The sequence below is a fragment of the Durio zibethinus genome, chromosome 11 (genome assembly GCF_047325235.1).
Source record: "Durio zibethinus cultivar Kanyao isolate XHJ-2024 chromosome 11, ASM4732523v1, whole genome shotgun sequence".
NCBI lineage: Eukaryota > Viridiplantae > Streptophyta > Magnoliopsida > Malvales > Malvaceae > Durio > Durio zibethinus.
In genome coordinates, this window is record NC_143172.1 from 25053938 (window position 1) to 25077211 (window position 23274).

The 23274-nt window shown below is 30.5% G+C and overlaps 2 protein-coding genes across 3 annotated transcripts; both read left to right on the plus strand.

Annotated features, from left to right (window-relative positions):
• On the plus strand, window positions 1-2613 carry LOC111291225 (uncharacterized). The gene is made up of 2 exons (XM_022882861.2): window positions 1-499; window positions 2329-2613. Exon 1 carries the CDS (start codon window positions 116-118, stop codon window positions 497-499), a length of 384 nt encoding a protein of 127 aa, XP_022738596.1. The 5' UTR covers window positions 1-115; the 3' UTR covers window positions 2329-2613.
• Window positions 2614-9696: 7083 nt separating this feature from the next.
• On the plus strand, window positions 9697-14191 carry TCP5 (TEOSINTE BRANCHED 1, cycloidea and PCF transcription factor 5). 2 transcript variants are annotated; one of them, XM_022882671.2, is made up of 2 exons: window positions 9697-9768; window positions 11980-13937. In XM_022882671.2, the coding sequence occupies exons 1-2, from the start codon at window positions 9700-9702 to the stop codon at window positions 13132-13134; spliced, it is 1224 nt and encodes a 407-aa protein (XP_022738406.2). In that variant the 5' UTR covers window positions 9697-9699; the 3' UTR covers window positions 13135-13937. The 2 variants fall into 2 exon arrangements, with proteins under 2 accessions (XP_022738406.2, XP_089624947.1); XM_089768821.1 differs by lacking the exon at window positions 9697-9768 and adding an exon at window positions 10892-11406 and having other exon boundaries at window positions 11980-14191.
• The last annotated feature ends 9083 nt before the right edge of the window (window positions 14192-23274 follow it).

Consider the following 23274-nt stretch of genomic DNA (forward strand, 5'->3'; position numbering starts at 1 on the left):
AACTAGTATTAGCCAATAAAAAAGAAGTAATAGGCAAAGGCTAAAATTCTTGAGTCTGGACATTTCACCAAACCGAGTCCGTCTTTGAATTTCTGTGGTGAGAGTGAAATTAACAATGGCGTCGAAAGCAAGCAGCTCCATCTTCCAAAGCCTGAAACGCTACATCAAGAAGCCATGGGAGATAACCGGACCCTGCGCCGACCCAGAATACAAAAACGCTTTGCCAAAAGCGACGGAGTACCGTATTCGCTGCCCCGCCACCACTTTGCAAAAGCCCATCGTCCCAACCTCCGATCCCGAAACCGTCTTCGACATCAAATATTACACCCGCGATCAACGCCGCAATCGCCCTCCTATCCGCCGCACCATCTTGAAGAAAGCTGACGTGGAGAAGATGATGAAAGAGAAAACCTTTGATGTTAATGATTTTCCTAGGGTTTACTTGACTGCTAAAGTTGAAGAGGATGAGAATGCTGTTGGTGGAGGTTACCAGAAATAGGTCAGATTTTTGGAACTCCTATTTCCTTTTCAATTTGATGGTTTATTTAGCTATTTTTTTGTGTTATTAGCTGAGGGTATTGTTCTTTTCTCTCTCATTTTTTTTTGATGAATTCGATGATTTAAAGATTTGGGTACTGGTTATTTTCATGTTTTGAGATGTGGGTAATGATTGGTTTTCCACTATGTAATATGTATGATTTGGGCTTTTTACCAACTGGGATTTAGGTGCAATTTGATTGAAGCTTGATTTGAGTTATTATATGAATTATGCAGAAGTGAAGGTATTGGAATAGATGACTTCTAAGGTTATTAGTTGCTTTGTTGATTTCTGATTGATATAATGCTTTTTTGGAATACTTATTCAAGGCTTTAGAGTTATGAGTTTAAATGTAGATTGGTTTTCTTTTGATTTGAGTTTGAAGAAGTTAATTAGGGCCAGGTTGAAATACCTCTCTCTCTCTCCCCGAGTTTTAGGCAATGTTTCTTGGCAAGATGGGTGATACTGCTTTGTTTAATTTTTATGATGTTTGGTTTTTGATGGGGATGGGTGGTGCCAGTGGGTTTGAATTTGAGTGGGAGTGATTTGGTGTTTAAGATTTAGGATGCCTGAGGTATTCTGAGTGTGATCTTGAAAGTTTTCCTACTCTATCAGGCTTAAGGAAGTTTTCTTTTGGGTGGGATTAGGGTTATCATGAGATTTAGATGGTGGTATATGGATGTTAAATTTGAAGGTAATGTACTATACTTCTAGGAGATTTGCATTTTGTTTTGATTCAACTAGCCTTGTACATGGGTTGGCATGTCCTTGGTGCATTTTAGTGCAATATCTTCATTTATCTTTAAAAAAAAAAAGAAAGAAAGAAAAAGCATGAGTCAAGTTTTTACCCTGGGCATTAGCTCAAGTTGTACGGAGCAGCATGGGGTGGGAGGATGGATGGACCTAATTTCAAATCTTATCAAACTTTGGGGAAAAAGGCCTTACCATGTGCATCAACTGCTGCAGACGTTAAATGCCTGTAGTATTCCCCCAAAAAACTTCCACTGCAATTGTTTGAAGGCAGTTATCTTTACCACATTTTAGGGTAAGACAATAAGATTCTTATACCTGCATTTGCTGGAAAGTAGGTTGGGTATTAGTTATTGATCTTGGCAATGGTGAATCTTTGTTGTGACAGCCTTGTCAGATTCTGTGGCCAATTTTCTTTTCTGAACATCCTATGCTAGCAGAAAATGTTATAGATCTGTCTGCATTTTCTTAGTGTTTACATTCTATAGAGATTGGATCTATTATGTAAAGTGATCTGTCTCTCTCTCTTGATTTGAAATGCAATGTAAATTTCACTCAAGCATTTCTATCATGTGTGGTGGAGGATGCATGTGTATATCTTGGATTGTATACCAACCATATACTATAAGTGTCATGACATTCCTAATACTTGGTGGCCACATTCTTGAAATTGCTTGGTGGCGTGATTTTATACCACTGTTTATAAATTATAAGTATGGGGTTATTCAAGATATTTAAATGCGCTACATTTTATCACCCGATTTTCTGAACTTGTTTATTTATTTTATTTCAACTTAAATTCATATTTGACCTATGAAAAAGGCCCCTACGTTTTCTAAGCTTACTGAGGATATAGTTGTAAAGAATAAATAGAGCATAATGATGCAATATTGTCCATATAGCTTACCTCATGTAGTTGGAAAAGGCTTGGTTGTTATATTAACCCTTCGCACTAGTAATCTCATCGAGCTTGTTTCACATGCTTCTGTTGTTCCAAGATGATATTATTGACTTTAAAAATGTTTCTGGCATGTGAACAGGCCTCTGAGAACCTGTGGCAAAATTTAGTGTGCACCAGTTCCCTCTGTTTCACTCTTGCTGGCTTGTCATGGAACAAATGCAGGCCATGTTAGCAATAGCAATTTCTTGAGACTCTTGAAGTTAAAGAGGATGTGGTTTCCAACATTAATAAGGATAGTTGCCTGGATTTTGTTTATTTTTTGGGTTTATTCTGTTAATCAACATGTTCTTATAAATCCAGATGCGACTGCAGTTGGGTGATGGATGATTTAATTGACTTCTTCAAGCTTTTATGATTTTCTAAACATGATAATCTGGAGTAATTTTTATAACATCACAATAGGCCAGAAAAAGCCTCATAGGACAGCCCAATATTCTCTTGGCCCAAATGCTGGTCGATCCAATGCCGCTATCATTTCTCTCAGTTACCTGGTTTGTTTTTTTCTTTCTGTGAACAAAACTTGGGCCTATGATGGGTTGCGACAAGCTTAATGCTACCTTAATCAACCATTTTGACTAAACGAAAAACAGATTTTATAATTTATGTATTTATATCATATAAAATATTAAAATTTATGTATTTATATTACGTAAAATATTAAAATTTATATATTTATATCGTATTTTATACGAAAATTATATATAAAATTTTACGTTAATACGAAAATATGAAATATATATTTTTATGATTTTGTTAAACTTATATATAATTATTATTAAAATTTTAAATTACATTATTTTTGTATTTTATTTTTATATTGTATTTATATAATATAATTTTATCTTATTTTAATTGTTGTGTTTTATATTATCAAATCTATCGAAAAGTGAAAAAAATAATAAATTAAAAATCGAAAAGTACTAAAATTGAATTCAAAGATTCAAATTAATTGCTCATTTTCTATATCATTTTTAAGCCATGGAATTAGAATACCCTTTTCTTTTTATTTTGGTACTGAATACCTTTTTCTTTTTTAGAGTATAAGTTTAAGTTTCAATGAAAAAGCCTAGACGGTTCTTTTTTTATTATTATTATTTATTTTTTAATAAAGGATGAAGATTGCGGATAGAAAAAGAGATTATATTTGACTTCAAACTTTAGGGATTGCATTTGATTTCAAATATATTAAATATCATAATTTAAAGATATATTATATAAATTAATTGAATTAAAATTTAAATTCGATTATTATTATTATTTAAAAAGCCAAGTTAGTTATCCTTAACAAGCTGCCATAAATTACAATTAAGACTGCTATGCTAACTTGATTAGTGTGATTAATTAAATCTCTAACCACTCATCCAACTGCACCATAACACCACCACTACATGCAAAATAGCCGTCCTATTCTACTAATGCTACATATTATTTTCTACCCTCTCTGCCTTGTTCCTGTATACATAATTACATGCCTAATTAAGCTAGGTTTTTACGTGTTTAATAATTTCCAATCTACAGATTTTTACATTTACCATAATTTTAGTTTCAAAATTTTCGGCTTACTTTCAGATTTCAAAATAAATTTTGCATCAATTTATTTCTGCTTCACATCTTAACAATGAATTGATACATTTATATTTAAATAAATAAAAAAAAAAAACATAAGTAGTGATGGCAACCGTATATTCAATAACTGAAAATCGTTTAATATTAATTACATATCCATAACTTATTAAAAATTTATTGTAATTATTCATAACCTAACCAAAATAGTTTATGATATTAGTTAATTATCCGAAATCATTTATTTAATAGATACTCAATTAAAAATTTGACCCGATTAAAAAATTCATCACTATTGCAAAATAAGTTTAACTTTTATAATATATTTTAATATTCAAACAAAAAATAAAAATTAAATCTAATAAGAAATAAAAGTAACAAAAAAATTCAAATCTCTCAATTTGCAAGGATTTAAAACTTTTCAAATAAGTTTCGCTCCGAAACCAAATGTCTACAAACCATTTCATCTAAACCCTCAAATTTGTATCCTATTCAAAATCATGTTCAAATATATCCAAACATAACTATTTGAACCCGTTTTATTCGGGTTTAATGGCTTAATCGTATCGAAATCCCTAAACACAGGTAAGAATTTGCATCTCCGAGTGGAATTAATGAAAACTGAGTTACTGATCCAACAAAAAGAAAAGAAAAAATAAATAAAATGAAGACAATGAAATGAAAGAAAAAGCAAAACAAAGTCATAAATTTTTTTTTTTTATGCCACAGAAAACTTAAAGTACATAGATATTGGAGAAATTTGAGATGCATTCATGTTATTGTTAGTTGCAGTTTGGGTCAATGGTGAATGCAGACTGCAGCATGGTTCTACTTTCACAAAGTAAAAATAATGGACCACGAAGGGACACCAAGTTAATTTTTGCCTCCTTTACACCCTCTGTATTCACTAAGAAATCATTAATTACCTTTTTAAATAATTATATTTGATAAATGGTTTGTCTCCTTAGCTTTCAATGAGTAAAATGCACTATGCAATATTTTTATTTTTATTTATGTAAATGGGATCTTTTAAATTCATATATTTCATCAATTATCATTAAAAAATTTAATAAAATATGTCACCAAAAAAAAAATCACATAACATATATTCCAACCCAAAAGGTCAAAAAATTTTAATTTTTAGGATGTGCTTATAACTTTTTTTTTTTTTTTTTAATTTTCCTTAAGAAAATCCCCCTTTTTTAAAACAATCACCATTTACATTCTTTCACATTTATTATTAAAAGTAAAAAAAAATCTTTTGATATTGGGCAGTTCCTCTAAATATATAGCTTTAATTTTTCCTAATTAGTTGTTAGAATAATTTTGCTATAATTAATCAATAGTGAGACTTAATGGATAACTATATTTTGGCATGCGATTTTATTTTTGTTAAGTAATTAAGCAATTATTGCTTGATAAAAGCATCTATATCACGATTTATTTTGTTATTTTTTTAACCTTTCTACTTACAATTGATGTTCAAGTTATTTATGGATTTCATATATTGATTTTCACAAATTTTTTTAATAGTTTTAGGCACACTATTATCTAGCTTGAATTAATGTTACTTATGTATTAAGAGTGAATTAAATATCCTAACTATAGATCAATTTTTTTTTTGTTATCTTTAGATCTAATAATTTCAAGTACAATACGGTGATACGATATAAAAATGATATAAATAAAAAATATGAAAATAATACGATTTAAAATTTTAATAAAAATTATAAATAAATTTGACAAAATAAAAAATATTTTATATTTTTATATTAACATGAATTATAATATGTAATTTTTATATAAAATATAATATAAATACATAAAATTTTAATATTTTATATGATACAAATATACTAATTATCAGATTTAGCTATCATCCATGAGAAATCCACGAAATTTCAGCTTTGGAAAGTAGGCAACCAACTATGAGGAAAAAAAAAAAAAAAAAGAGCTGCCTGTAGTAGTGATTACAACCTAATGTCACGCGTGTTCGTGCATTTTTGTTTTTGTAAAAAAAAAAAAAAAATCCGTAGCATTGAGTATATATAAAGAAAAGTTTTGCAAAAATTAAAATTTAAATATCAAACTTATATATTTGCATGTATATGTATAAATATAAGGACAGATCACTTTATATAATGTAAAATTAAAAAAAAATTAAATATTTTTTTAATTTTTAATTTTAATAAATATAAGAATGAGAGAGATAAGTAAAATTAAAAAAAAAAATTTAATATCATATTTGAATCTATTAAAATTAATAATTAAAAATGTGTAAAATTAAAAAAAATTTACATTGTGCAAGTTAATCTCTCATATATATAAATTTATAAAGAAGTAAGATTAATTTATATTAATGTAAATTTTTTTTGTTTTATATGTTTTTTTAACTATAATTTAATTAAATTCAAATAATCAAAAAAATAATTTAATTTCAATGCTTCAATCAATTAAAATTAACTGTTAAAAATATAAAATTAAAAATTTTATTCCGATATAAATTAATCTCTCCTGTATCTTTATATATATATATATATTGAGATATATTGAGATAATATTCAGTCATGGTTGAAGGGTGCGGTAGTTCACTTTCTGTGCTGCGTACCTTTCGTATTATTGACGCAGAGCGCATTTTTCCACGAGTTTGATCATGTCCAGAACCACCCTTTTTCTTTTTCTTTTTTTTTTCTTCTAGGGTTTGGCGCAGTCGCTTTCGCTGCGAAATAGGAGAGTAATTGACTGTATAAGCAGAAGAGAAAGAGACCTAACAGAAAAAAAATAAAGTAAACACAAGAATTGGATTAGATGCGCTTCCTAAATTAGCAATCCCTAAGATAATCCGTCCATTTGTGATTTTTATCTTCAATATATTCATTGATGGATCATGATTTTTTTTTATTTGTTCCTTTATAATATATAAAAAATTATCGATGAATTTATCGATTTTATCAATAAAAAAAAGTGTTTAGTGAAAAATTTTAAAGTGAATTTAAATTTTTTTTATTTCCCAATTTTTAAAGATGTTATATATTCCATATTTCATATTCCATACATATGTTGCTGTGTATCAGTAGATATTATACATATATATATATATATAATATATCCATATCCACAGTCCATTATTCCTCTTACAATAGGCCATGGGAATATGAATCTCTCTCTTTCTGTCACTCTTGTCAATATTCAATAACTGGGTTATGCTGATGATAGCTGAGATCTTAGTGTTGAAAGTGATACTAGAAGGGGTTTTACAGATTGTTAAGGTCTCTGCTTTCAATTCTGACATTTCTTTCTTCAGTTTTTTTATTGTTTGTTTTTGCTATAGCCATGGCAGCTACTACTTCATTTTAATTGTCAGCCAGGCTTTTTCTTTCTAGATCACCACTAACCAGCAAACAAGAACGACAAAGTTTCCCAATTAATGAGGTAACGCAAACTGACACAAAACCAGTAAAAGTTTCAACCAAATTAGAAACCACATGTAAAGATATTCATCTATTACACTTTCATAACATCATGTCTAAATAAAACAACACTAGCTTTAAATAAAGGATGCATGGCCTCATTGCTAGTCTACTTTCAAATTCGTTAAACTCATTTGATACCAGGATTGGGATCTGGAAGAGGCATCTATGAAGCAGTACTCAAGGTCTATCAATGGAAGCTATGGTATTAATGGGGTTCTTCCAATAGGAAAACAAGAAAAAAAGAAGAGAGTACAGCAGTCAGAGGATGCAGTTTTTGTTGATCATATGATCATTAATAGAAAACCGGAAACAAAAAATGGAAGTTGGGAATTTACCAATCCTCTGAAGATTTATAGAAAATTTAATGGAAAAAAAAACAAAGAAAATTCTATTTGCTTGTCAGTGTTCATCTTCCACTTTGATTTGCATTTATACATTGATTGAAATATTTGATGTAGTTGATGATCAGTCCATAAATAATTATATCACATATCCACTAGCTATTTACCGGGCTAAGTAATTTGCAACCATCGATTTTTATACTGATACACACACACACACACTGCTGGGCAGATTTTAGAATCTTATATTTTGATCATTTAACTTTTTTTACAAAACTTGGATGCATTAAATTGAGGAGTTGAGGGATATTTAATTTTTCAACTGTAATAATAAGCTTATATGCAATCAAAGTTACCCTTAAAGCAGTTGCTGTTAACAGATTGATCAAGTATAGGAGATAAAGCAGCTGAAAACTATAAAAGAATCAATCTACTAATTATCCAAAAAGAAAAAAACTTAAAGCTGGAGCTAAGTTTTGGTGTGTATCAAGTACTAACCATTTATCTTAGTCAGGTTTAGCAGCAAGTACAAAACGTACTTTAGCCAGTTAGGTAATTCATTTTAATTAGATGATAGGTAGCCAATTAAAGCCACATTAGCATAGTAATAGTATGTATTATTTGAAAAAAAATTGATCAAAGGATTATTCATTCTGTTTTTTAACTGTGGTTCCTTCAAGTTCATATTTTGATAACTAGATAAATCCTGAATCATTTCAATGGAACGAAAAAAAAAAAGTTGGTGTTCTGAATTAGATTTATAAAAATTGATAAAACATGTCACCAATCATGGTAGTCTGGTAAAGTACTAAACTTTTAATTTCACCGATAGAATCAAGAAAAAAGAAATTGATCAGAAATTTCTCTATTATACAAGCTATCTTAATCTCCAAAAAGAAAATTTAAGGAACCAAAAAAGGTTAAGTTTCAAGCAGTTTGTAAACCATTAAAAATTGAAGAAATTGCATCATATATATCCTCCCTTCTATTTTGGAGATCAAACACTAAACTAAACCTTCAACTGATCATAGTGAGGAGATTAAATGGCTGTCTGAAGCACAACAGTCTGTGTCTGAGATTTGGGACCATTTTAATTTGATAATTATGGAGGCACCTTGAAAGAAAATCAGAGCAGTACTTAAATCCTTTCTCGTGATGCCCACCTCTTTTTTTCCTGCAAAGAAAGGGATAACTCAAAACAAATTTCTATTTATGTAAATACAAAATTTGATAAAAACCCTGGAAATAAGTAGGCATGAAATTAGTATTAAGTACTTTCCAATAAAAGTTTGTGCATTTGAAATAATAATTAAAGAGAGGTAATTGTCCTTAGGGTTCATTGTTTTATGCGTTATGCCCACTTCTGATCTCTTTACCAAAAAATGTTAAAGGCTTTAAAATCTTAAAAGGGGTATTGGCTTTACCTCTGAATTGACTTGAGAAGTAGTAGAATTGGGTCATTTTATTTTGCTGTATAAATTCTATTTGCATTGTCAATGAAACATTGAATATTGCAAAGCTGAGGATATTGCAACAGGTTCATAGGGTTCATCAAATTGTTGGGTTTTTCCTTATTTCGATACAATAGGGATATAAAGTTGAGTTCAGCTTTTCAACTGGTGCAACTGCAAGCTACATTGATGACTGGTCTATTAGTGCTAGTGCTGTAATTTTGGTGAAGATCCCATTTTCTAGATTGTCAAGGTAACTTAAAAAGTTGCAGTCTCCCTCTCTCTCTCTCTGATCTGATCTTTCCCCCCTCACTCCCACAAACATATATCGGACATACACATTCTTCTGGGGTCTTCATGAATCATTGTTATTATCATGTTTGGATGTTGTTTCTTTTCTTTCTTTGTTCGGATAAATGTTGAAACCCCTTTTCCCCTTATAGGTAGATTGAGATCATAAGAGAAAAAAAATATATGAAGAAAAGTAATTGCATGATCTCTAAATTTCTGGTGTTAGTTTTCACTTCTTCGGGAAGCATTTTGGAGTCTTATTCTAACAGTTAAACGACACAATTTCTCAAAATGCAGATACAAACTTTAACTCTTCCTTGTTAGAGGCTGCATGCAAATATTTCTGTGCATCAATCTTTTTGGCTTCATCCTTGTCACAAGATCGTATATACATATGCAGGTATGCAATGAATCCATGATTCTTCATTCATGTATTCTCTTAATAAAAGAATAATGTTCATCTTGGTTGCATAAGGCAAGCACCAAGTTTTTTAGGTTTTTCTCTTCATTATCTTCCAAAACTCCATATCTAGAAATGTTAAGGAGCTACATCACCCAACTTTGAGTTGACAAATATCTCTATATGTATGAATGTATATATATATATATATATATATATATATATATATAATTTTAAAGTTGGTATGTCGTATTTCATATTCACTTATAATGTGTCTCAGCCAGAATTTCAAGATATATATATATATATATATTCTCTAATGAGAAAAAGAAAACATGAAATCATTTGCAAACAGAAGTTAAATTGCGTGAATTGTGAATAGAACTTATAAATAAAAAAAGTTAAAATAAAGTCCAACTTGTCTCGTGCAAATCTCAGTACTGCCATAGACGTGAGTGGTCCTTGTTTCTACTCAGTGTAGATGCTTTAAAGAAGCTATGTTGGTCCCTCCTCTACAAGGGTAGCTAACTAGCCATTGCTATCTATAATGTAATCCTGTTAACGAAATTCTAGCGTTGCATATATACACCACAACTTTGGAAGCCACAGCCACAATTATATCCGATGAAATTTCCTTTCCATATGAACTTAACTCCATTTACAATTCCTTTTCCTCTACATCAAAGTCTAGCTCATTTGAAGGAATAATTTCCTATTCTCTACTTAGGCCCAAGACATTAGGCATTGTTTTTCACTTTCATTGCTGAATGAAAGTTAACTTTTAATGTAGCGGTATATATGTTGATATAAAAGACCAACTAAGGTTAGTTAAGTTAGTAAGAATAGAATATTTAATTTCTAAGGCTTAGATTCGATTCTCCTTATCCATAATTCTTATTAAAGTCTGCAGCATATTTTGGCTCTGAAATGGTATATCCACCCCTCATTTAAACTTTTTTGTAAAACCAAAACAAATCCATGGTAGAAATTGAAACAACACCCCAATATATAGTATTATTGGGTTCAAATAAAATGCTTCCTTTATTTATTTTCCTTTTTCAACTCAACTAGCTAGGCATGCATTATATAAAGCTATTTGTAGTTGCCAATAAAGCATAAGCCCTCTTTTTCTAGTATATATTGAATGGTCCCATATGTATATGAAGTTAACCTTCTACTTTGTGTGCTATTCGAAACTTGAATAATTTAAATACAAAGATGAGCAAAATACCAATAATTAAACTAGTGATTGTTCAGTATGTGGTATGAACAAATTTATGAAAGTTACATCTTTCTCTTCCAATATTGATGTATCAACGCGCGTCGGATGCCAGATGGACGCGGATAAGCCATACCTTTTCCTTTTTCCTTACCATGCAACATGCTTGCAGTGAAATTCCAGCATCTTTTCTTTCCTACAGATGTGGTTTCTTTTGCTAGCTAGGTTTATTCTTAGCAAAGTTGTTGTTTTAAGCTTTAACCCTTCCTTGTATACAGTTCTACTAAGCTGAAGAGAATACATAAGGGAGCTTTCGATCTCCATTGCAGCGATCTTTTCCTACTTCTAGTTCCTTAGCCTTGACAGTCAAGAACTAAATTAGTCTGTTCTGCTGCAAGATGTGCAACTGTTAATTTTATGTAAGTTTATCGTCCATCGATCTGGTCTTTGGCATAAAAAATAAAGGAATAATGTTTGTCAAACCCTAACCATTTTCTTAAAAAGTACTCCTTTTTTTTATTTCTAAAATCATCTAATCTTCTGTTAGAATTTATATTCATAAATCAAATTGATTTGATTAACTCATATTCCAGTTGTCTCCAGCTTTAATGTTGTTGCTTTAAATTCTTTTTGGAGATTTACTCAAGTTCTAATTGGAGCTACAGGCTCTATCCAAAGTACAATTTCTATACAAATTTAGACCTGATTCCTCTCTTTGATTGATCTTTTATTTACTTTTATTATATTATGCATTTGAAACCGTATATACACACATATCTAGATTGAAAATAACCAAGTTACTTTGAAATTTTGTATATAGAAACAACCTTCAGTTCTCAGGAAATACTGTGTAGATTTGGCTAGCTGTTGATCTTATTTTCACATATCATGAAGCAAAGATTTTCAACTTTTAATACTAAAACTAGTTGAAAGAAAACATGAAGATAGAGCAATTTACTGTCTAATACAGGTTAATTTATTGCTTGTTTCAGTTGATATACCTTTTGAATGATGAGAGGAGTAAGATGATCTCGAGTTCAAGGGAAAAAGATCTTCAAACAAAGCAAGAGGGTGAAACCAATGACGGCAAGGTCTCCAAAGGGCCATCAAGTTCAAGGCAGTGGTCTGCAGGATTTAGAAATCCAAGGATTGTCAGAGTCTCGCGCTCGTTTGGAGGAAAGGATAGGCACAGCAAGGTTTGCACAATAAGGGGATTAAGGGACCGGCGGATTAGGCTTTCTGTACCTACTGCAATTCAGTTGTATGATTTACAAGATAGGCTTGGCCTTAGTCAGCCTAGCAAGGTGGTTGATTGGTTGCTTGATATTACTAAAGATGATATTGATAAGCTCCCTCCACTTCAGATGCCTCAGGGATTTGGTCAGTTCCATCAGCCAATGCTAGTTTCTCATGAATCAAATCCCTCCCAATCTTCCCTTGCTCCTTTCTTCGATGCAAATTCTATGTTCATGAAGGATGGAGAAGATCAAAGCATAGCAGCAAAAAGATATTGGGATAATATGGCTGCTGCACTGAGAGCAAAAAGTAAGGAAGTTGAAAGAGAAAGTACAAATGCCGCTGCTGAGAAGGGAAAGTGGATCAGACTAAATGAACCAGAAAATCAAGATGGAAATATTGGTGTTTATACTGGTGGTCAGGCTTTATCTCAAAAGCTTTTTCCTTTAACCAATCATTCGTCATCACCTGGCTTGTTAAACAATGCCATGCCCTTCAATTCTTATTGCCATTGGGAGCCTTCAAGTCTATCTTTGTCTCAATTTGGGAACCATGGATTTCTTCCCCAAACTGAAAATTTCCTCAATGGTAACACTAGTGTGCAATTGCCATCTTCATTGTCTCTTCCATTGGCACATGCACCCCAGTTTTTTTTCTGCCCACCATCGACAATGCCTTCACTTTTTCCCACATATCCTCCATATGGTACTGCACCAGGTCCAGGGGACAGTAATGATTCCAGGCAAATGAATCATTTCCAATTATTGAGCTCAAATTCCCAACATGTTCTGCCAAATTCTGTCACAATGAGTTCTCCCATGAAACATTTCTCTTTAAACGTAAATGCTGGCCTCACTCTTACACAAAATGATGATGAAAGTCATGCAGATGAGGATAATACCGATTCTTGATAGCTGGTTCAAACTTCAAAATGATATTAATTTGATTTCATGGGCTACGTACATCAATATGGATTATCAAATTTCATATGTTTTGCTGAGGCGGAAAATTTGAAATCACCAAATTAGGCAAGAATTACAATAAGGGTCATTACATTTTGTTTGGAAATACACCAGGAGAAGAGAGCTGGCAGTGACAGTTATTTTCAAGTTCTTCAAGTGGGATGAACTTATTCTACATTACAGCAGGTAAGATGCTATAATACTTGTGGCTTCTATATGCATATTATTATTATTAGACAGTTTTTAATTACGTAGGTGAAATGAAAGATAATTTGTACTATTAATGTTTTGCAGTATGGCATTGATTCTTGGGTTTTAGCTTTCTATATTTTGCTATATATATAGAATCAATTGTTTCATTAATAGTTTTCTTTAGCCTGGATGCCATGTTCAGTAACTGCATCACTGTCATCATTCATGACAATTAGCAATCATACGAGGAAATGCTCTCCTATATAAATGCATTAATTTTCATGCAAAATCCATTTTCCATCGGGTTTTGGTTAATTTTATTTAGCCATATATATAACATACATATAGAAGTAATGATCTTCTCTATACTCTCCCATATATATATATATGTTCTTATTGTGTATGTGTGTGTGTGTCATTTACTATCACTTTATTATATATAATTGCGTCTGTCTAAATTAAACCACCACAGCTTATAATTCATATCAACAAATTTTTTACTCAAAGCACTACCATGTATGATTTACTAGTAGTAGTACATTCCTAATCTTCTATGTTAAAATATCTAGTAATTAAATAAAATTTTTAGTAGCTAGCATAAATCATTTCCAAAAATGTTAAAAATCAGATTAATATGTTGTAATAACCTTAAAGTCATAAAAGAAACACAAAAAGTCTAAAACTAAGTGTTTAGATGAAAAGTACATTGACACTTAAGTAATCTATAGTGCTTAAGCATTTGACTAAATGATTATTTGCAGAAGTACATTTATATCCTCTTACTCAGAGAGGTAAATTTGAATCCCTCCTCCCCAAATTAGAAAAAAAAAAAAAAAAAAAAACTTTACCAGATAGAAAAAAAAAAAGTGATGTGTGTCTCAAAAATGAAATTCGTCGATAAAATAAGACTTTTAATGATGAAAATTTTTTCCGTAGTTGAAGACTTGTTCTTTTATAGTGATAAGCTAGGGTTTTACTTTGAATGCAACTAAAGGATAGGGTACATTATTAGTAAGTGTCTTCACATGAGTTTGATAGAGCTAAGTTAGCTGAGACTTGGTAGTAAAAGCTTTGGTCACCAGCTAATTAGTTGGCCTTAATTTGGGTTAAGTGGTAGAGGGAAATGAATACATTCTACTGTGCATGCCCCCTGGGGATTTATATATTTTGAAATGTAGAGAAAATAAATCTTACAAGATTAACGATATATAATTAAAGAGACTTCCATAATCGAACATCCCCAAGCAAATATGAGAAATTTGCAGCCAAATCTTTGTCATATATGCACTGATCAGGATAAAATATTAAAATCATTAACCCCCCACTTTTCCTTTGTATATAGATTTTCTTCTTATATGAGAAAATTCATTATATCCGAAAAAAATACACATACGAAATAATTCTCTGTTATCTTATAATTTTTTTTTTCATCGGCTATCCATGCAAATGTGATTGTCTGTCTTACACGACAATTGTGCATATATATATATATATATAATTGTGCCTTCTCGATGAATCTTTGCATTCCTGAAATCGATCATTTGTTTGTTGACTTTTGCTGTTTGCTAGTTTCAGTGTCTGCATGCAAAAATATTTGAATAGTTTCAGTGTCTACAAGCTATTGGCTTTAATTTGTTGTATCATGTATGGCATGCAGCTTTTTTCTTCAATCATAGATTGGTTTTTACTGTAACAAATAAACAAAATTAAAACTTCTTTGCTGAAAATTAATTAAAGAAGCTAACTTTCGAGATTGAGCCTGGTTTGTTGTTCTAAATAGCCTAGCCAGCTAGTTGTTCAAAACTCAAAACATCGCCTGATGCACTTGCATTTTTTTTAATATTGTAGAAACATTTAAAGGTTGTAAACGTCAATATAAACTATATTATATTACTTTTTTTCACCGCAATAATTGAACAATGATATTTAAAATTTTCTTCTCTTTTATAAGTGAGTAAATGGTTTTATGTTTTTAAATTGTTTTAGATATTTAAAATGATAAAAATTTGAACATAAATCATTTACACAACTAAAGAAAAAACCAGGTGATAATATATTATATAGGTATACAGTAGAGAAAGGAGACTGAAATGACTGCGATTCTTGTTTGTTGGGAAGAACAGAGACTGAAATGGAACAGTCTAAATCTGAGGGTCACAAGATCCAAGAAAACATTAATGGAGGACTGTTGCAAGTTGGGATTTTAGTTGGGTTGGGCATCATCCATCAAAGAAAAAGGTTTCCAAATTCCTTATTATTTGTGGTCCTACCCTGTTCTTGGAATTGAATTACCAAAAGGCTAAGGAAATTCATGTCCCACTCGCTTCAATCAGAGCGTGCGTTAAAATAAAAACAAACAACTACAGAGCTACTCTTCGGCTGTGCAAATATATATATATATAGAATAAATTACTAGTAATTAATTAATTTCATGGAAGTTGTGGTCCTCTGCATATTCATTTACACACAGCATGCTAATTGGAGAAACTTCAGGACACATGTATTCCCATTTTCTTTTTCTTTTTTTAAAGAAATTTGCTTGAATTCTAAGTTTTAATTTATCAAAGAGAAAAATTAATCAGGCATGTAATTTTTTAGAAAGGAAATATACAAAAATATGTCAAAAAACTTTCAATACAATTTTTTTTTCTTTTTTGTATTAGATTCAAACTCGAACCCTTAGTTTTAAAGTTGATTATTTTACCACGAACTAGTAATTTATTAATAAAAATAATCTTATTTATTGACTATAAAAATGAGATAAGAAGTTGTTGGCTTTGAATTGATCAAGAGTTTTGTTTTGTCAAATCAAAACTCTTGATCAATTCAAAACCAACAATCTCTTCTTTTTTGATATAACAAAATCAAATAAAAACTTTACAGGAAAAATATTTTTCATTTTGAAAAACAAACTCTCCCTAAATAATATAACTCCCACTGAATTTAAGTATAAGTTTTAAGCCAATTAAACAAAATCAATATCACCAAACCAATATCATTAGGATAATCAAAGTAAGCAATTTTTTCATTTATACCAATATTTCTCTCCCTTTTTGTTATAGCAAAAAAGATGAAGTAAAGCCAAATGAGAAAACAATCAATTCAAGGCCACTCAAGTTCATATTAATTAAAAACCATGCAATATGATCATTCAAGCATACAATCATGCACAAATCATAAAAAATTTTAGATAAACACACATTTGATCAATCAAAAGTGCACTATTCATCATAACATCAAGAAATTCACTTTATGGAACATTCATCATTCCAAGTTTACCTCTAATTGCATAAAATCTATCATTATCAAGAGATTTTGTGAAGATATCAGCTAGTTAGTATTAACATATTCAAGCACAATATCACCCTTTTGAACATGATTTCTAATAAAATGATGCTTACTTTCAATATGTTTGATTCTAGAGTGTTAAATTAGATTTTTAGTGAGATTGATGGCACTAATATTGTCACATTTAATAGGAATATGATCCTTGGTTATTCCAAAATCTTTCAATTGTTGCTTAATCCACAAAACTTGGGCACAACAATTTTCGGCTGCCACATATTTGGCTTCAGTTGTAGATTGAGCAATACTATTTTGTTTCTTGAAAAACCATGATATGAGCATATTTTCAAACAATTGACAAGTACAAGATGTGTTTTTTTTGTCTATTTTGCATCCACCAAAATTTGTATCAGAATAGGCATGTAAAGCAAAAGATAAGTCTTTTGAATACCATAATCTTAAATTAGGGGTGTCTTTAAAGTACTTAAAAAAATTTTTGACAGCAGATAAATGTGATTCTCTAGGTGAAGATTGAAATCTAGCACATAAACATACACTAAACATAATATCAGGTCTACTAGCAGTAAGATATAGCAATGAACCAATCATAGACCTATAAAGTTTAGAGTCAACACATTTACCTCCTTCATCCTTGTCAAGTTTTGTTGAAGTGCTCATTGGTATTAAGCAAAGATTTGATTCTTCTAATCCAAACCTTATAAATAAATCCTTAATGTATTTGGCTTGATTGATGAAAGTGCCATCTTTTGTTTACTTTACTTGTAGTCTCAAGAAGAATGTGAGTTCTCCCATCATGCTCATTTCAAATTTACCTTGCATAATTTTAGTAAATTCTTGATAAAGAATTTCATTAGTAGCACCAAATATAATATCATCAACATAAATTTACACTATGATAATGCCCTTTCTTTTTGTTTTAATAAAAAGTATAGTATCAACTTTCTTTCTATTAAAATAATTTTTTACCAAAAAATTTGACAATCTTTCATACCAAGCTCTAGGAGCTTATTTTAAACCATATAATGTTTTTGTCAATTTATAAATATGATTTGAAAATTTTAGATTTTCAAAATCGAGAGATTGCTCTACATACATTTCTTCATTTATAAAACCATTAAGAAATGCACTCTTGACATCCATTTGAAAAAACTTGAAATCTTTAAAACATGCAAATGCAAACAACATTCTTATGGCCTCTAACCTTGCAACTGGGGCATAAGTTTCATCATAATTAATTCCCTCTTCTTGACTATGCCTTTGAGCTATCAATCTAGCTTTATTTCTAATAACATTCCTATGCTCATCTATTTTATTTCTAAAAACCCATTTTATGCCTATAGTAGGATAATCACTAGGCCTAAGTACAAGATTTCATACTTGGCTTCTTTTAAATTGGTTCAATTCTTCTTGCATAGCTAATATCTAATGATCATCTCTTAAGGCTTTATCTATATTTTTGGGTTCAAAATGAGATAGAAAAATAACATAATTACATACATTATAAGAGGATCTAGTTCTTATCCCTTGAGATGAATCACTAATAATTTCATTATCTTTGATATACCTCTTTTTTTTAGGGTAATTTGGCTCTCTCTCTATGTATTGTAGCTCCTTCATAAACTCATCATTTTTATTTTAATTATTCTCTTCAATGTCATGAGGTGCGTCATTGTTCCATTCTTGAAGTATACCTATATCATCATCATCAAAAAGCATATTTCTCAGATGTGGGTTAGATTCATAAAAAATCACGTGTATAGATTCTTCAACCACTAATGTTCTTTTATTAAAAACTCTATAAGCTTTTGAATTCAAAGAGTACCCTAAAAAAATTTTCTCATCACTTTTTGCATCAAATTTACCAAGATCATCTTTTCCATTGTTCAAAATAAAACACTTGCAACCAAAAGAATGAAAATAACTTATGTTAAGTCTTTTTTCTTTAAAAAGCTCATAGGGAGTTTTCTTCAAAATTGACCTAATCATAGCTCTATTTATAATATAACAAGAAGTATTTACGGCTTCCGTCTAAAAATACCTAGGTAAATTATTTTCACAAAGCATGGTTCTAGCCATTTCTTCTAAGGTTCTATTTCTCCTTTCTACTATCCCATTTTGTTGAGAAGTTCTAGGAGCAGAAAAATTATGGCTAATACCATTTTCACTACAAAATATATTATAAAGCCAAGATTTTCAAACTCCTTTCCGTGATCACTTCTAATACTAGTAATTGAATAACCTTTTTCATTTTATATTTGTTTGCTAAAAGTGATGAATTTTTCCAAAGCCTTATTCTTTGAATGCAAAAAGAGAACCCATATGAATATAGTAAAATCATCAACAATAACAAACCCATATTGTTTTTCACCAAGACTCATTATTCTAGTAGGACCAAAAAGATCAATATGAAGTAGTTGAAGAGGTTTAGTAGTTGAAATGCAATTTTTAGGTTTGAAAGAAATTTTTCTATGTTTTTCTTGAGCACATGCATCACAAACCTTATCAATCTCATATTTCAACTTTGGTAAACCAACAACCAAATCATTTTGAAAAAGTTTTGAAATTACATGCATACTTGCATGTCCAAGCTTTCTATGCCAAATCCAACTCTCATTTTCTTTTTGAGCCATAAAACAAACATTTTTAGAGGATAGGTCATCTAGATGCACTACATAAATATTTTCTTGACGATGTCCAACAAAAATAAGTTTGTTGGTTTTGATATCAATTGCTTGACAATACATTGATTCAAACACAACCCTAAATCTTTTATCACACAATTGACTAATGCTAAGTAAGTTATGCTTGAATCCTTTCATAAGTAAAACATTTTCAATAGTAGTAGAAGAATTGTTACCAATTGAGCCAATCTCTTCAATTTGGTCTTTAGAGTTGTCACCAAATGTAATATCTCCTTCACTTTTAGCTTTCAAGTCCTTAAAAAGAGTTTTATCCCCGGTCATGTGTTTTGAGCATCCACTATCAATGTACCATGGATTGTTCTTCCTTGAATTGACTTTATAGCAATACTCATCCACTTATTAAAACACAATTAAATTTTTATTTTGGGTACCCAAATTTTCTTGGGTCTAAATTTTACGTATTTTGGAATCTACTTCATTTTAGTAATATCATCTTGAGATGTGCTAACTCTTTTTGAAATTCACACTCTCCTAATGAGCTTACCTCTATAAGTAATTTTCTTCAAGGAACAATATTGTGTTGAATGATCCAATTTATGACAATGTGCACATATGCTGGATGAATCATTTGGCTTAACAAGAAAATTCTTTAAATGAGTTTCTTTGTTACCACCATTATAATCTAGTCCATCTTTGTCAAAGAAAGCTCTTTATGTTTTAAGCATGTCATTGAGCTTTTGATGTCCCATATAAAATCTAAAAAATAAATTATACAAATTTTTATTTTTTTTAGTCAAGTCATTGACATTGAACTTCAAGAGCTCAACTTCATTTTCTAAGTCTTCTTTTGCTTTAGTCAATGATTTATTTTTTAGTTTCAATTTAGAGGCCATTTTCCTATATTTCATGCTCATATTCTCAAATTCTATAACTAACTCATCATAGGTATCTTGTAGTTCATCAAATATGTATGAATTTAAATCACATAAATTAGAGGTTACCTTGGACTCATCAAGAGCCATGAGATATAGATTGGCTACTTTTCCTTTAGTTATCTCCTGTTGTGGTCTTCTTCTGCTGGAGAAGTTGTTCATCCTCATGAACTTCTTAAATTTTTTTGCAAACATGGCCATCTCTTCATCTTCATCATCTTCCTCTTGTCTAAAATTTTTTTCATCTTCTTGAAAGGTATATTTAAGAACAATGCCACATTTTTTAATTAGTTATTATCCTATTTTGATTTTCATTTCATAAGTGAAGAGAGAGCCCATTAGTTCATCCAAAGAGAGTGTGTGAGAGTCTTTGGATTCTTCAATGGCTATCACTTTAGCTTTCCAACTCTTTGGTAGACTATTGAGAATTTTCTTCATCATTTTCACATTTGAGTAAGTCTTTCCAAGAGCCTTTAAACCATTAATGATGTCGGTGAAGCGGTTTGACATCTTACTAATGATTTCATATGGTTTCATCTTGAATAGCTCATAATCATGAGTGAACATGCTAATTTTCATCTTTTTCACTTGATTGGTACCTTCATGAGTAACAGCTAGCTTATCCTAAATTTTTTTTGTATTTTGACACAAAAAAACTCTATTGTACTCACTTGACCCCAATGCACAAAAGAGTGAATGCATTATTTTGACATTGAGTTGAGTCATCTTCATGTCATTGATATCTCATTCACTCTCTAGCTTGATCACTTCCCTACTATCCACCACTTTCATTGAAATTTGATGACCATTTACAATAACCCTCAAGACTTCATAATCATTAGTTTGAATGAACAACCTCGTTCTAATATTTCAATAGGAGTAGTTGTTAGCAGCAAAAAAATGAGGTCTAACAATTGAATGCTCTTCACTTTCAAGAGATATTACAACTGTTTCATTTACCATGAGACACACCTCTTGTTGGCCAGTATAGTTGTTATAGCTTGATGATGGTTTTTTCACATTGATTATCATATTTTTTGAGCCATTTTCAGGATCACTCTTGGACTGTTAAACCTACAAAAAAGAGTACTAGCTCTGATACCAATTATTAGCTAAAAAATTTGAAATAAATCAAGATGAGAGGTGAATTGGTTTTTAATGAAGTTTTCAAAAATAATATTCAATAAGCATAAATTTTGCTAAACAATTAAACACAATAATTAAAAATAAATAAGAGATAGGGATAGAAAATATAACACCGCGATTTATAAATGTTTGATCCTTCCTTAGGCACCTACGTCTTTTCTCTTAACCTCTCTTGTCAAGGAGTTTAATCCACTATATGTGTTAAAGATTACAATCAAGCTTCTTAAAACTTTACAAACTCAACACTACACACTCTTAAGGGTTATCCTCCCCCTTAAGCTTACAAACTCATAATATAAAAATTTTGAAGTGTTTTGCAAACTCTAAAAACCTCACAAAGGTTTGGTGTTTGTTAATTTGAAGTACACAATAGTATAGACAAGAAAATAGAGAGAAACTGATATAAATTTTGTACTTTTTAGACTTGAAACAACTTTGAATGCTTAAGCAAATTGATAGGTGAATGGCAATACGTTTTCTTGGCTTTTGTTACCCTTGGTCTGCAGTGGAATGCTTGATTTATAGGTAGGAAGTAGTTGAGAGCCATTGGATAGCATTTAATGCTTCAAACTTGCAAAAATTTCAGACAAACAATAGCCATTGAGAGTTTTTAGCCTTCAGGGGATCGATCCCTTGTCTTAGGGGATCAATTGGTTCATGTTGGAGAAGGCTCGATTTCGTGCCGAAATTGCCTTACCCGATTCAAGTTAGGCAAATTTTTGTTTTGTCAAATCAAAACTCCTCTTGATCAATTCAAAGCCAACAATCTTGTTTTCAGGATCAAGCGATTACCACTACACCAAAATCTATAGCTGATAATGAAGACCCTAAGGGAGACCGCTAGACCCCATAATCCAACAATCTCTTCCCCAACGGCACTTGGGGGACTCGAACTTGCAACCTCACTCTGATACCAATTTTCAGGATCAAGTGCTTACCACTATACCAAAAGCTATAGCTGATAGTGAATGTGCAACTTTATTTCTTTATTCATTTTTGATAGCGCAGAGCCCCGTACTAACCACAAGTGGACATAAAGGGCTTCGCAAAGCTTTTATGGGATACCTCACCCATTGGGCTTCGACAGGTTGAGTTGCTATACACTAGAATTTCATCCACCATGGGATACCTCACCCAAATGAATCGACATACCGAGTGCTTAAGAGAGACCGCTGGACCCCATAATCCAACAGAAGTGTTAAGTTTTTTACTTATTGTATGTGAGCAACATCTAATTTCTCATGATCTTGAAGTTATAAATTATATGAATTATGCCAACTAAGCAATTAGATGAATTAATGAACGTATTATACCGAGTGAAGACATTATTATGTAATTACAAAATAAAAAATTTAATTGATCATATTGATTGACTAATTAACTATCCTTATAAATTTTATAATAACAATTTGGTAAAGTTTTTTGGAGAAAGAATTATAAATACAATAGAAAAGAAATGCAAATATTTGTTAAAAAAATATTTTTTTGGTAAAATTAATTAAACCCTTTTTTTTAGAAGAAACACAAATATTTTATATACATATTGACATTTAATGAGAAATTTACCTACATAAGAAATTACTTAAAATTTGTTGACACATAGAAAAAAATCCCATTTTACTTATTTTTTAAAAATAAAAGACACGATAATTTAAGGATAAAAAAATTATAGATTTTAAAATTTGAAATTGTTGAATCTCAATTCTTAAAAATATTACATAAATTAATGGATTCACTCATTTTACCTTTTAGTTTTATGGAAAATAATCCATTTTTGCATTATTTAAGAAACTAAATTGAGAAAAGTCCATTGAATAAAAGTTAAAATAAGCAATTTTTTTTTTTTGGCATTAGGGATGTTAATAGGTAGG